Here is a 16,226-nt window from a genome sequence, read left to right on the forward strand (position 1 = left end):
CGGACAGAGCAGTAGAAAAATATAGAACAAAAAAATCAAATTCACGAAAGACCAGACTTACTGGTGTGACAGAGACTGGAGGAACCCCCGAGACTATGGCCCTGAGACACCCTTCTGACCTGGAACTGAAGGCATTCCCAGAGACCACCTTTCAGGCAAATAATAGACAAGCCCATAAAATAAACAATAATACACAAGAGGAACATGTTCCTTAGAACAGCCGAATATGAGACCAAAAGGACGACATTTGCCTGAAAGCAAAGGTGAGAAGGCAGGAAGGGGTAGAAAATTCAGATGAAGGGAAATGGAGAACCCAGGGCAGAAATGGGAAGAGTGCTGACACACTGTGGGAAATCCAACCAACGTCATTCATGGAACACACTATGTACAAACTATCAGAATGGAAAACTAATTTGCTCCGTAAACTTATACCTAAAGCACAATCAAGCAATCATTCTCTCTCTGTGTCTTGCTTTCTGCATTCAATTTCCAGACCCTAGGAGATTCCTATTATTTCCCCCCAAATAAATACAGAGTAAAATTATGTTAAATTTATAAGATCCCATATAATTCCTGGTGATAGGAAGAATGACCATTTCTAAATTTAAATTCAAGTTGTTTATTTTACTCCTGTACACACGAACACACACAGAGAGCCAGAGACTTTGGTTACCTTTATTTTAATTCTCATTAATTTTTTGACCAGGTGATATATTCACATAGTTAATAAATATATATTGTAAATTTGAAAAGGTATACAGTGAAAAATCTTCCTCCCATTCCTGCCCTCCAGATAGCTAGTTCAAACCTCACTACCACCAAAAAAGTAACCACTGGTATTACAGAACAGGGAAGGGCAGACTTTTTTCCGTAAAAGGCCAGATAATAATTTTTTTTTTTTTTTTGCTTTGCGGGCCATACAGTCTCTATCACAACTACTCAACTTGGTAATAACAAAGCTAGCACAGCAGAAGACAACATGTAAACGAATGTAAATGGCCGTTTTCCAACAAAGCTTTATTTGTAAAAACAGGTGGTAAGCTAAATTTTTCCTGCAGGGTCATGGTTTGACAACCTTCGTTATAAAATTAAGGTCAAATACAATGTCTCTTTTAAAAATATTTACAATGTGGTGTTTAGGAAGGGACTGCAACAAAAAAACGCAATTTGAAAACAAAAATTGATTCTGTTTACTATCCATAATAATGTATTAAGATAATGTATATTTTCATATAAGTATACTTAACATTATTCCAAGTTACCTTCTCTATAATCCATAATATATTACTCCAAATATTTTCTTCTACCTCTTGATGACATACTTACGAAGAACCCAAGCAACAGTAAGAGAAGTCAGTTTGGTAAACTAACTAGCAGCATGTTACCAATCATTAAACTCTGGCCTAAAACTTTCCCTTAAATTAAATGCTAGATTAAATCTATAATTAACGTTCATAGATTACATTAAAGAACTAAACTAGTTTTATATTTAAAAACAAAATGTATATTTCACAATCAAATCAACTCCAAAATGCATGTTCCTGATATGTCCTACAAAAGATTTAAATTAATAAATTTGGAGAGAACCAGGTCTCTACAAGTAAATCATTGCTAGATTGAACAACTAGCTTCTCAAACTTCCAAAATATGCTAGGGGAATATATCTTACCTTAGATGCCATTCTCATAAAACGTTTGTTTTGGTCTCCGGCTGTTCCCATCTTTTCGTTTTTGACTAAATCGTTTAGGCTTAGATTATCATCATCATGAAAGTATCTGACCCTTTCTTTTTCTTCATGGGTTGAAGCCTGTGACAAAATAAACATTATTTAGTGAAAACATGAGATCTGAAGTATTTTCAATAGAATATCTAAAAGTTTAATATTAAACATAAAAATCTCACTAATCTATCCTTCCAGCTTATCCCTAATTCTACCTACTTCCATGTGGAAGAACTTCTACTAGAGTAACACCTCTTAGTCCATCTGCCCCCTTTACTCTCCTCTTCCCAGGGATGGAAGCATGACATTGCTGATATTCAATCATTATTTTGGGGGAAAGAGAAGAACTGCTCTCTTCTTCTTTCCTCTCTGCTGTGCTCCTCCTTGTAGTAAAAACTCTCTACCAACATGGAGGAAAGCCTGAAGTTATCTAGACATCAAGTAAGCATATCTAAAACAGAGGAGAAGTCTTAGCAAGCGCACTTAAAATTATTAAGCCCATGTTCTCCAAACAGCTTTATCAGAAAATAAGCTGATATTCTGATCCCCAACTAACACAATCCTGGTTCTTCCTATTGGTTGGTTCCATACCCAGGTATAAAAGAGAAAAGTGCTGTTTATTTCCTCCCAAATCAAATGTCCCCGAAGTTGCTCTTATATTCCCTTACCCAAATAAAACCTGGTCTTCAAATTCCTTGAGATCTTTGGAACCAAGTTCCCAATATTTTGTTCCAACATTACACATCCTGTCTTCACTAGCTTAAATCTCATATTCCATGACTTCAATCACTCCCTGGCTCCAGACTTTCAATTCCTGACCCTTCTGTCCTTTCACTACACTCAGAGAGCAAACCTCAATCTTGAATTAATGTATCTACCTTCTTTACTCTTATGCCTAGACTCCTTGGTTAATACATCACTCAAAAAGGGCTCTCCTCAATGCCATCTGGCAATGTGTCTATAGGTTCCTACTCAGTTCTTTCTGTCATTTCTCAGAGCAAATAATTCAAGCCTTCACTATTCTCCTACCTCATCTCTCCTCCAACCTCCTAATTCCTTCCATTACATTAGAAAAGGTATCAATCCCACTTTCTATTTGTTGAATGAATAGATTAATATCTCTAGCAGCATAAGCGCTTAGTAGGAAAATAATAAATATCTGAAAGAAAAATTCTGAATGAATAAATCTTCTGCGTACACAATTCCCATTTGTAGAGCTTGCAAATTTAAAACAAAAACCTAACTTGGGAAAACTCAATACGCTGTTTTTGCCATCTCAAGAGCCACAATGTAATGCTAAAAGCTAACTGCTAAAACTTGAAGACGGAAAATTAGGTTTCTAAAGGATCAGGGCACTTTCGTAATTACTTAAGACCTCATCACTATGTCTCGAATTAGCTGTCTAATACAGGTAACAGGTTTGGGAGACCAAAGTTCCCTAAGAGCTATGGTAAGTATGCAAAAAGAAGCTTATGTGTAAACGATGTCAAAGAAATGTATACTAAAATTAAAATTGCCTTAAATATTCAAAATTAACAATTATCTTTTAAAATCAGTTGAATTTTGATCAAAGATTCTACAGAAGAATCCTAATCAAAAAGGGGAAAAAGCCAAACAGAATTTCAAATTCTCATGGGCTCCAGACTTCCTGGAGCCATGAAGGTTGAATGAACCCCTGAAACTTTGCCCTTAGATAATCTTTAAACCTTAAACCAAAAATATTCCCTGAAGTCTTCTTAAACCATACAATAATTTAGCTTAGACATTTACGTAGAAAAAAATGTCTGTCTTGAGCATTATGCTCTTTTAAGAACTAGTTATAAGGCATCAAACTGATAACAACTTGAAAGATTAGATAGGAATCTTAGGGGGCAGTGAATTCATGTTAATGGGTGAGGAACAACTCAGAAAAGGATAATGAGAAGGGTTGCACAACTCTAAGAATGTAATCAATGTCACTAAATGGAACATGCAGAAACTTAAAATTGGTTTATGTTTTGCTGTGTACATTCTCAACAACAACAATAAAATAAAATAAAGATGCTGATACAGAAGTACATGTGTGAGAGTGAATCAAGTCACAAAATGTAAAAACAAAAAAAAATGTAGCTGAATTAGACATTTTGTAAAAACAATGGGATATAACTAAGAATAAAAGGAGTAACATAATTTTACAATTTTCTAATTTTACATTAGAAAGCTACATTTTAGAAAATATTTTGAAATAGTCTGATGCAAAGAAAGTCCCAAAAATTCTGAAAAAAAGAATTTTGAGTTAATAAAAACATAATGTTAAACAGACCATCTGTCTCCTCCTCCTTCCTCCTTTTGATTCCAGGGCTTTTCCTGGTGTGTTCACAGGCCATACTCTTCCAGACTGATCCGTTCTGACAAGGATCACTTCTTGCTGGTCTTCATTCTGTGTAAAGATTTAGAGATAGCTTTTGAAATTAATATGAAGAGTACTGAATGTTTATACTTAATAACAAGAAGAACATAAAGAAGGTTCTGGCCTTCACATAATATCAAGGATTGCTTAAATTTCCTGGATTTTATCTACCATACTGTAAAATGACCATAATTTTTTCAGGAAAAAGGTGGGGAAAAAGTACTGAAAGTCCATTTTATTATAAAAAATTTTTTAAAAGCAATCACAGAAGCAAACTTCAAATACAGCTTTCATCTAGACATTATCAAAAGAGGGCAAAGTACCAACAGTCAACCAGACACTGTGTAAGAGCGTCCATCACTGAATGAAGCAGACTGTCATGTTTAATGGATGTTTCTTCAATCTAAAGATTCTACTAAAACTTAATTATAAGAAATAAAGCAACTAAAGGTCAAATGTGTTAAGTTAACTATTATAATATAGGACAATCCAAAAAAACCCAAGCCCACTGTTGTCTAGTCAATTCTGGCTCATAGTGACTCCTTATGACAGAATAGAGCTGCCCCATTGGGCTCCCAAGGCTGTAAATCTTCATGAAAGCATACTGCCACATCTTTCTCCCATGGAGCGGCTGGTGGGTTTGAACTGCCAATCTCTTGGTTAGCGGTCAAGCGCTTTAGCCTCTGCACCACCAGGGTTCCTAATGATACTCCACACAACTTCTATTCTTTCTATTAAAAGAATTCTCTTAATGGCCCTCAAATGCTTTTTACTTTACAGAAGAGGTTATATCCCACATACTTTCAAGCCACAATCTTTTTTCCACCAACTTTTAGCTAATTACATGCCTAGCACAGCAGAGAACAAGAGTAAGCTTTATTCTATGATGAAAATGGAATGTTATTGGAAAGGTTTTAAGGAAGAGCTGCATAAAAAATACTAGCAAACTACTTCATCAAAAATCAATTTGAAATAAGACCAAGTAAATCATTTACATTTCATTTTTCCTCTCAAACCAAAATCAAACATTAAAAATTAATTTCAATTCCATTCAACAGAGATTTAGTTCCTCTGTTGAAATGGAAGAAAAAAAAAGATTTATTATTGATCTTACATTCACACACAATACAAAGTGGACAGTAAAGATTATCACTACTTTTCTTCCTCAATTAATGAAATATCATATTTTAAAGTTACCTCTATTCATTCTCTTACTGGTTAATAGGGATGGGCAACACATTATAATCTGGCTTCTCACTTTATCACTCTGCTGAAGTTGATCTCACTAAGAACCTTTGAATTATTAAATCTAATAAATAAATTTCCAATGATCACCTTCCTTGATTTCACAGCATTTGATTCTGTTTATTATATCAGCTAACCTGAAACTCTCCTCATTTTGGTTTTAAACACTCAACTCTACTGGTTCTCCCTTACCTCTCTGATCTATTCATTCATTCATCAACTATTTTTGAAAGTGCCTGCTATATGCCAGTTAATGAAACGAATGTCACACCCGCCTTCAAGAAGTTTATAGTCTAATGAGGGAATAATTTTTATTATCATTACCAATATAAAGAAAGCCAATTTCACTTTCTCCTACATTTCTAGCTACTCCTCAAATGATGATTCCAGGGTTCCAAGGTTTCTATCCTTCCAGTCTGAAACCTAATTGTCACTTATACTGCCAATAAAGTCATTGTGTTTAACACAAATATAATCATGCCATTCTTTGCTTAAAAACCTATAGGGATCCCATATGACAGAGGAGATCAAAATCACTGCTGTTCATAGACCAGCTGTAAAATATTTGCTACTAGTCCATGGTAAGACAATCACAGAAGCTGAGTGTTTATGAACTTTTATAGCAATCTTATAGATTAATTTTGTGTTGACTGAATCTACATGGAAAGTTGGGACTTGTATTTTATATACAGCTTTCATTTTTTTCTTTTCTTACATTTTTTTATTATAAAATTATTTCATTTTTCTGTAATTCATTTTTAATGGATTTTACAAAACTATTATTCCATAATGGACTGGAAATATATATATATATATATATATACACACACACACATATACACACACTTGGTCCTACACCACAGTCTGAGAGGCACTGTGCTATACAAAGCCTACGCATCTCAGCATAGTATACAAGGCCTTCAAATTCTGGCCTAGACTCCTTTTCTAGCTCTTTGTAATTCTAAGGCTCTATATTTTATTTCCTCTGCATGGAACAACATTCCCTTCATGCTCAACTAGGAAACGAAGGAGTTAGTCATGCCCAAAGCTCTGATACCAAATTATTTTAGGCACATTTGCTGAAGGTTAACTATGTGTTAATAATTATTCGTCTTTCCTACTTTTTCAGGACAAATCTCAAACTGTATATTACATTGTGTCAGACTTACAGCAGGTACTCCATAAATGCTTGCTTGATAAATGGATTTAATAAATTAGTGCCTCAGAGACAACAATTATACTCCCAAGGCTAACCAACTTTCCCCCCTACTCCTCTTTGCCCCCTTTTTGCTACTTTCTGTTCATTGGGCCTACCAATACAAACAACACTAAGTTTTTCCACTTTGGGTACCCAAGAAAGAGTATGTTCTATTCAACTACTTGGCATTAAAGCTAAAGAAAGAAATGAGAAGTTCATCATTCTATGCTGAAAACAGGCAAAAGCTTTCATCATCTATGTGATTTAGTAATTCTCCTCTAAAGAAAGCAGAAATCTCTTTTTTATTTACCTAGAAAGCACTTACAATATCTTTTCCTTTAAGAAAACATTATTTGATGGTTACAAGGGTGGGGAAGGAAGAAGAGGGGAATTCACTAATTAGATAGTAAACAAGAATCAGCTTAGGTGAAGGGAAGGACAGCACACAATACAGGGGAAGTCAGCACAACTGGACTAAACCAAAAGCTAAGAAGTTTAGTCCAGTTCAGTATCCTGAACACAACCAAACACTTTGAATGACAGAGTAGTTGGGGCTGGGGTCTGGGGACCATGGATTCAGGAGCCATCTAGGTCAATTGGCATAACAAAGTTTATTAAGAAAATGTTTTGCATCCCACTTTGCTGAGTGGTGTCTGGGGTCTTAAAATCTTGTGAGTGGCCATCTAAGATGCATCAATTGGTCCCAATCCACTTGGAGCAAAGGAGAATGAAGAACACCAAGGACACAAGGAAAATATTACCCCAAGAGAAAAAAAGGGCCACATAAACCAGAGATTCCATCAGCCTGAAACCAGAAGAACTAGATGGTGCCTGGCTACCACCAGTGACCACCCTGACAAGGAACACAACAGGGAGGCCCTAAGGGAGTGGGAGAAAAGTATAGAGCAAAACTCAAATTCATGTGTGTGATGGTTAAGATTGTGTGTCAACTTGGTTGGGCCATGATTCTCAGTGTTTCGGCAGTTGTATAGTGTTGTAATCACTTCCCTGTTGAAATCTGATATGTGATCACCCCCATGATGGAATCTGCTAAGTGGTACCAGTGGGGGCAAGGCCTATAGCGGCTCATTGCCTCCTCAGCCTTCATCTCTCCATCCTCCGCCACCTACTTCCTTCTTGCTCACCTTGCCAAGGATTTTGGCTTGTTCTGGATCCTGCAACTGCCTCCTGTTGTCTGACCTCCAGTTCTTGGAACTTCAGCTAGCGGTTTACCTGCCAATCTTGAGATTCGTTGATCTTCACAGCCTGCGAGCAAAAGTCCTGCTCTCTGACCTGCTGCTCTTGGGTTCACCAGCCCCTGCAGCTATGTGAATCAGGAGGAGCCTCTACTCTGATCCACAGAATTGGGACATTCCAGCCTCTGCAATCACGTGAGCTATTTCCTTGATATAAATCTCTCTCTCTCTCTGCTTTTTGCTTCTCTAGAGAACTCTGCCTAAGACAACATGAAAAGACCAGACTTAATGGTCAGGCTGAGACTGGAGGAACCCCTGGAACCATGGCCCCCAGACACCCTGTTAACCCAGAACTAAAACCATTCCCGAAGCCCACTCTTCAGACAATGATTAGACTGGACTATAAAACATGAAATAATACTCATGAAGAATGTGCTTCTTAGTTCAAGCAGATACAGGAGACTGAACAGGCGGCTCCCGTCTGGAAGCAGAATGAGAAGGCAGGAAGGGACAGGAACTGGTTGAATGAACACAAGAAACCTGGGGTGGAAAGGGGGAATGTGCTGTCACATTATAGGGACTGCAACTAATGTCACATAACAATATGCGTATAAATTTTTATATGAGAAATGAACTTGAACTGTAAACTTTCACCTAAAACACAATAAAATTAAAAAAGAAAACTTTTCTTGACAACATCAAACGCTCCAGATTTTTTAATTTTCCCCAACATTTGTAGTTTCCTTTGTAGGGCCATATGTTTTTAAAACCTTAAACTGAGTGATTTATTATAAACATTTTGTATGGACACTTTCATTAACAAATTTCAATATGCTTTGTGAACTTCACTTCATTGATTTATAAATAGCTCTGTGCTGATAGGAATCACAGATTCTTAGTTTTAAAGGAAGAAAGGGGAAAACAAAACACTTTATATAAAGTTAAAATCAATTTGCTAGCATATCCAGGAATGAACCTTCCCTACTGGCATCTACAATATCCATGAGATAATAAATAACTTTCTCTCCCAAAGTACAGATCATTTTTATAGTAACAAAGAATTGTATTTACCTGCAAAAGGCATATCATGACCTCGTCATCCCTGAATTTCCATTTAATCCAACCTACTTAAAACTTAACTAAGCTTAAAAGCCTGGCATTATAAAACTGAAAAAAAAAAAAAAAACTAGAAATATTGAGTAAATTCCATTTTTTTTTTTTTTTTTTTAATCACATTAACAAAGAATATTGGGCTTATTTAAGAATCTGTATCAGAGTTGGCATATTTTAGCCTGCTGGCCAAATCCAGTCTGCTGCTTATTTTTGTTCAGCCTACAAAGTAGTTTAATAAAATGAAATAATACTGTTTCCTGACATGTGAAAATTATGAAATCCAAATTTCAGTGTTAATAAGTAGAGTTTTATTGGAACACAACCACACTCATTCATTTAAGTATTATCTATGTTTGCTTTCACGCTACGGCAGAGTTGAATAGTTGTGGCAATAGTGAATCTAAAATATTGACAAAAAAAGGAAATTTTGCCCATAATATAAGAGAGAAAAGAAAAGTTTCTTTTCCTTTTCAATCAGATGGATTAGCCTCTTTAAATAAATTAGTTGGGTACACTTCTCACCTCACTTTTCTGCTTTATTCCCTCATTTCCTAAAGGGTTTCCAACCAGGCCCCCCAAGTGCCTCATATTGCCCTAAATTTAACCTTCATTTTAGTTACACTCACCCCATTCTTCTTCCTCTTGTTAGTTGTCATCAATTCCTGTGCATGGCAACCCCGTGTGTATAGAGTAGAACAGCTCCACAGGGTTTCCAAGGCTAGAACCTCTCAGAAGCAGATCAGCAGGCCTGTCTTCTGAGGAGCTTCTAGGTGGGTTTGAACTGCCACCCGTTCAGACAGTAGGCACGTGCTTAACTCTGTGTGCCACCCAGGGACTCCTTCCCCACTCCTTACCTCCCCAAAATGGTCTACAAACCGCCAGATTATCTGCCTCCAACTCCTTAATCAAACCAATCATTTTTTGGTGGGCAGGTTGTTGATACTTAAATCTTTCCTGTGGAGGAAAACTTTTCTAAAAGCCAGAGTGAAATTCTAGACTCTGTGGTCAGTTTACTGTGAGCAATAAACTACAGGCATTTAGAGATGGAAATTATTTTTAAAAATTAGGATGCCAGGAGATAAAGAGGAAAAAGCTAGTACAGGAGCTAGGAGTGTGAAATACCACAGGTAAGGTTCAGGGGCATTTGGTTAAAAAGTTACTCGGGTAGCAGGGGATGTCATTCATTACAAGTATGACAGAAATTAGAGTTGATTTTGAAAGTGGCTGACCTGAGGTAGGTTTTAGGATAAATATAATGCAACTGAATTCTCACATATAGGTACATAATAACTCACTCCACTTAGGATTTTACCCTACTATGACCACAAGAAAAGATTTAGGCATTGTGGTGAAAGTTACTACAAAACTGCTTGGAAATAAATACTCAAAGTCCATTCTACAACAAGAGTCCAAGTTGTTTCATTGCTTCTTCTACCATTCTACTATTATATCTAGAAATATCTGAATACATCAAGCTTTCAGTGGGATTTTTTTTGGTTGTCTGTTGGTTTTCACCTAACTCCCTAACAGAGGAAGCCATCTTTATAAGTAACAAACTGTAACCATTTCCTTTAAGCAGTAACAAAAGCTGATCATCTATTTGTTCAATATGAAAATTCTGATCTTAAACACTGCTTTGGAAAATACAGTCACAAATTCCTAAGCTTCTTTTGAATAAACTATGCCAATAATATAAAACTCTAAGTAAAAAAAAAAACTCTCAGTGAGACGGACTAGCACATAGCCAAAACAATGGACTCAAACATAGCAATGATCACTTAAAGATTCTAAAATCTCCCAAGGGCACTGGGCTCCTCAACAGCAACATGTGACGCTAGAAGACAAAGGTGCAATGCCAGAAGGAAAATGATTTCTAACCTATTTTTCTACACCCAGCCAAACAATCAGTAAATGGTGAGCATAAAACAAAATGTACTACTCATGTACCCTTCTCAAAAAGCTCCTGAAGGATACAGTCCAGGAAAATAAGAAACACGAAAACATGAGACCCAGGAAACAGGGTAGAAGACAAATGACAAAGAAGACAGGCAAAGACAATTCCCATGATGATGGCAACAGGAAATGACAAGAGAACAGCTGTTCTAGAGAACAATCAGTACAGATATAAGCAAGAGGTAAAAAAAAAAAAAAAAAAAAACTCCAGGAGGAATACTTCCCTCTCAGGGTTTGGGATTTATTTTAACAAGCTGTTGGAAGATCCAGCAATGAAAACAAAGCAAAAAAAAAAAAGCAAAGATGAATGCTAATGAAAACCAACAATTTTACACAAAAGAAAGGCAATCATACTATTAGCCAAGAAGGGTCTATTTACAACCAAACCAAACCAAACCCAGTGCTGTCGAGTTGATTCCGACTGACAGTGACCCTATAGGGCAGAGTAGAACTGCGCCATAGAGTTTCCAAGGGGCGCCTGGCAGATTCAAACTGCTGACCCTTTCAGTAGCAGCCGTAGCACTTAACCACTACGCCACAAGAAATTATGTCAGAAGAAACAGCTAAGAACTAAAACTGGTCTGTAAGGTCTGGAAAAGGGTCAAAGTATTGCTATTCTTTGATATATGCCTTTTAGCACTTTTTATATAAAACACATAAATTAAAAAGAAAAGAAAAAAGTAAACATTGCTTTGATTAAACGCTCATATTAAAAAGTCTAAATGTCTGAAAGCCTATTCTTGTGTTTTGGAAACAAATCAAATTTTTCCACTAGATCAGAGTTTCCCAAATAGTGGTTCATGATTCTAGAGGTTCATGGTGGTATTGTTTGAGTTTGTCATCATTAAAGACCATATAGCATCTATTTCAATTTTTGTATTTTAAATTTAAAAAATTGTAATAAGCAACTATTACCGTTCTTAGTATTGTCATGATTTTTAAACAATCTCTACTATATGTAATTATGATCAAAGTTATATTACAGAACAGCAAACTGTTCACTACATATAAACACTCAGCCAAGGCAGTGAGTGGACTGAACATCAAGCTGCATTCCATTCACCAAAATGGCTGTCCTGGCTCAAGACTATTTTTTAACTCGCCCAAAGAAAGCAATTTTTTGTAATCTCATGATGGTACCACATGGGCTTCAGGCAGCCCTGATTGTATCTTTTTCAGTTGTTAATGCTGTTTATGTTCTTGTTCTCTCTTTCCTTGATCAGCCTTCCCAGGGGGTTGTCTAATTTATTAGTTCTTTCAAGAATAAACTTTTTTTATCATTTATTTTTGGTTCCTATTTCAGTAATTTCAGCTTTTACCTATCCTTCATATCTCATATCTACTCTTTCATATGTTTTCTTTCTTATCTCTTCTGTGTTGAGTTACTAGCTAATTCCTCAGGCTGCATAGTGTGTTGGTGTGGACTCTGGGGCTAGAATGCCCACGTTGAATCATTCCATTATATAATATAAACTTGAGCAATCGCCTCATTTGTAAAATAAAGAAAATAATGTGTTTTCAGGATCACATGAATACACGTAAAGCATTTAACACAATTCCAGGCATAAAATGAGAACTCAGTAAACATTAGCTATAATTATTTTAATTACCTTTCATTTAACTAATTTGTTATCTGACTGAATCTTACCTAGGATTTATTCCATCTCTCAAGTTTAATTTTCATTTTCAAAATTTCCAGAATACCCTCTTTTCTTCATATCTACCTATTGTTTCACTTCTGCTTGGTTTTGTTTCATACTATCTATTCTTCTTATGAAGCCCTGATAGCAAAGTGGTTAAAAACTCAGCTGCTAACCAAAAGGTTGGCGGTTTGAATCCACCAAGGAGTTTCTGTTCCCTGGAAACCCTATGGGGCAGTTCTTCCCTGGAATTATAATAGAGGCACACGTTTAATCTTTTAGCTCTGGTTTTATTTCTTGACAAATTGATATAATAATGACTTGCCTAACATCTCCCTCAAAAAGCTGCTGATATATAATAGACACGTACAAGCTTGAGAAAATTAGTTATTAAAGGATCATTACTAAAAATATATGAGATAAGATTTAAGAGTAAGACTACAGTTCATTTCACAATTTCAAAAGTGGATTATCTGGAGCCATGTTTAACCACTACAGACTTTAATTTTATTAAGCAGTTGTATTTTAGAGCCACTGTAATATCTAGAGCAATATAAAATGCCAAGTCACCGCAATGCTTTCATCATTGCTTCCTTATAAACCTTACATATAAGCTAGTTATGAGAACAGAACTTTATATTTTTAACCAGGCCTCTTTCAGCATTTGACTAAGGGGGAGGGGGGAGGGAGAGAGGAGAAGATTTAGAAATTTTTTTAATGTTGATTGACATTTTAGAGTTTTACACATGAAAACTGTTTTAGATGTGAAAAACAGTTTAGTATTTTAACAGTATAAAACAGATCAATTTAAAGACAGCATGTGTTGTATTTCATATACTAACAATAGCAATGAAATCTAAAAACTGCCTTATATTCATCCTATTTAAAAAGAAACCAAGATAATTCTTCTAGACAGGAACTAATAATGATACAATTTTATAAAGTTCTAAGATATATCTCATTTAACAACTCTTCGACATATGTATTATTAAGCCACATTTTATTAATGAGGATACTAAGGATTACATACAATAAATAATGGACTTCCGAATCCAATTCTAGATCTTTGACTTTAAAGCTCCATACTGTTTCCATTCCTATACTATTCCATTACATTCTATTTTCATCACTATACCAACTGCGGTTGAGTGAATTCCCAACTCATGGCAACCCCATGTGTGTCACAGGAGAACTGTGTTCCATACGGTTTTCAACGGCTAATTTTTCAGAAGTAAACTGCTAGGTCTTTTTTACGAGGTGGCTGTAGGTGGACTTGAGCCTCCAACTTTTTGGTTAGCAGCTGAGTGCATTAACCACTTACACCACTACTATACTGCCTCTACTAAAATGAGTCCTAAATTGTCACTAACCAATTGATATTTAAGGAAACACCATCGCTTTTTTAAAGAAAAAGTAAGTAATGCTGAGACTGCTCCTTTAATTGGAAATCTGTTCTCCAACCACGGAAAGTTTCTTTCACCCAGATGAAAATGCTCCACTTTTTGACTGAGAATACTTGACTTTCTTACTAAGGACTCAACAAGAAAGTCAAGGTACAAGGTTTAATAAATTTTATGAGGTTATGCGGCTTTGGGATGAAACTGTGGGTAATCTGTAAAAATAACTCTATAACTGGCATAAACAGTAAATCAAAACCATGGGAAGCTTTTTATTTCTCTTTTATATTCTATTTAATTTCACTCTATTTCACCAGTGGACTCAAAACCCTCAGAGTCGCTTTTGTCACTATGTAATCCAATAGCATGAACGTGTCTAAAATGATGATCAAGATGGTCACAGCTGCCAAAACTTCTTAAATACAATGGCAGGGAGAGAGAAGAAAGAAGGGAAGTGGGGGTTATATAAATCTATTATTTAGACAAGTAAAACAACTAAGGTGTAAATCAAAAACCACAGAGGAAGGAGAGAAGTGGATCCTTTCTTGGGGACAACTGAATTGAGTATTCAGAAACAAAGACAGGAGAGTAAAAGGCCTTAGAAACAAAGGAACAATCTAAGCAAAAGCACAAACATCCAGTATTGCTGGATGATTTCTAAGCGAAGAAAAATACAGATCATTCTGTGCTGTAGAAAATTTTTAAATCTAAATTTCATTTTAAAGATCTCAATAATATTTTAGTGCCTCTTGTTTCAAGGCAGGTAACTCAGCTAAAGGAGTAAAGGAGGTGAGTCATGGCCTGAAGTTCTGACTCTCAAATACAAGGTTCTTCTAACCATACCACAATTTAAATTAGGTAATTCTGGCAGCGACATAAAGAACATTTTAATGAGTGAAGTAATAGTGGCAGGAAGGTCACTCTGGATGTTACCGTAATACACAAAGCAAGAGATGATGAGGGACTGAAGTAGGGCAGTGACTGTAGAAATAAAAGGGATGAGACACGCACAGGACAAAGGTAAAGGTAAAAACAACACTACTTGGGGACCACATGAAGTACTAAGAACGTCTTTATGGTTTTTTAACTCAGAAAAATAGAAGGATGATAATGCAATTGAGAGAAGGAAAATTTTAGATACATGACAGATGGGTACACGGTGGATGGATGGACGGATGGACAGAAGGACGGGCAAGAGGGAATGATTTCAGACATTCTGAAGTTATAGTACACCCATAAAAGTCTAGCCAATAACCGGAAATACTACTTTAGAGCTCAGCAAGCAGGTCAGAGACAGAGCTACAGACCCCGGACACACTTTCACAGAGATGTTAACTGAGGCCATGAAACTAGGAAAGGTAGGATAAGAAAACAGATTTGATCCTTGCCTACCTACCCAACCTCTTCTTCCTACTCCCTCATTCATACCTCACTCTGCATCCATTCAGAATAACTTTTAGATCTTCGAAACACACCATCTCGCACTTTCCTTTGCACCTTTGCCCGTGCTGCTCCCTTGGCCTGGACCACCCTTTCCTGTCTGTTTGCCAGAGGAGGATGGTAAAGTTGCTTAGGGAAAAGAAAAGTTGTGGACATTTTTTGAAAGGGATTTTGTATGTCTGTGTATGTGTACTTTAAGGACACAAGACTTGAGCATAGGTGTTAACAGAGAGAAATGAAGATTTTTATAAAAGAGCAGCAATAACTGGTGGGCACTGATTCCAGAGGACAGAAAAGGAATGAGATCAAGAGTACAGGTAAAGAGCTTAGCTTTAAAAGATATGGGAACATCTCTTCCATGGCCAGATGAGAGATACAGTAAGACAAATTTTCGGGGTAAAGAGATAACACCATAAATATTCAAACCTATAATCTCTATTTTTTCAATGAGGTGGAAAGCAGTCATTGCTAAGAATAAAGCAGCTATCTGAGGAGAATGGAGAGAGTTTTGAGTAACTGCCAAGAGAAAGATAAGTAAGACTATATTGAAGGCAAACTTGCAGGAAAAAACACACCATTCTCAATTTCTTAAATTAATTTTAGAAATTGCACTGTATATGCTAATTGATTACAAGTTCATTTAGTGATAAATATTGTGCAACATGGGATAATACTGCTGATACAGTAACTGGAATAAAACAATTGAAACCATTATTACAATTATGTAAAATTTCATGTGTTTACATATATACGGACAGCGACTTACAGAAAACTTCAAAAAATAAAAAGAATGTGAATTTTCTTCTTTTTTACTTTAGGTTAATTGCTCAAAATTATTTAACATGTCATGAGAAAAGAGAAAAAGAAATAAACAGAGAAACCTGGAGAGAAATACTTCAAAACGTTTATCAAGATTATTGCTAGGAATTAGGACT

General features: G+C 35.9%; 1 protein-coding gene across 5 annotated transcripts in view; it reads right to left on the reverse strand.

Annotated features, from left to right (window-relative positions):
- The window catches only part of CWF19L2 (CWF19 like cell cycle control factor 2), a 163,909-nt gene that overhangs the window by 58,846 nt on the left and 88,837 nt on the right, over window positions 1-16,226 (reverse strand). For all 5 annotated transcript variants that reach the window (XR_010322512.1, XR_010322513.1, XM_010595432.3 and 2 more), the window contains 2 exons: window positions 4,023-4,139; window positions 1,670-1,807 (listed from right to left, as the gene is read on the reverse strand). Coding sequence is in view for 3 of the 5 variants with exons in the window: in XM_010595432.3 (XP_010593734.1) it covers window positions 1,670-1,807; window positions 4,023-4,139 (255 nt within the window). In the remaining 2 variants the exon portion in view is untranslated. The remainder of the gene's footprint in view (window positions 1-1,669; window positions 1,808-4,022; window positions 4,140-16,226) is intronic.

This window comes from Loxodonta africana, chromosome 7, assembly GCF_030014295.1.
Source record: "Loxodonta africana isolate mLoxAfr1 chromosome 7, mLoxAfr1.hap2, whole genome shotgun sequence".
NCBI lineage: Eukaryota > Metazoa > Chordata > Mammalia > Proboscidea > Elephantidae > Loxodonta > Loxodonta africana.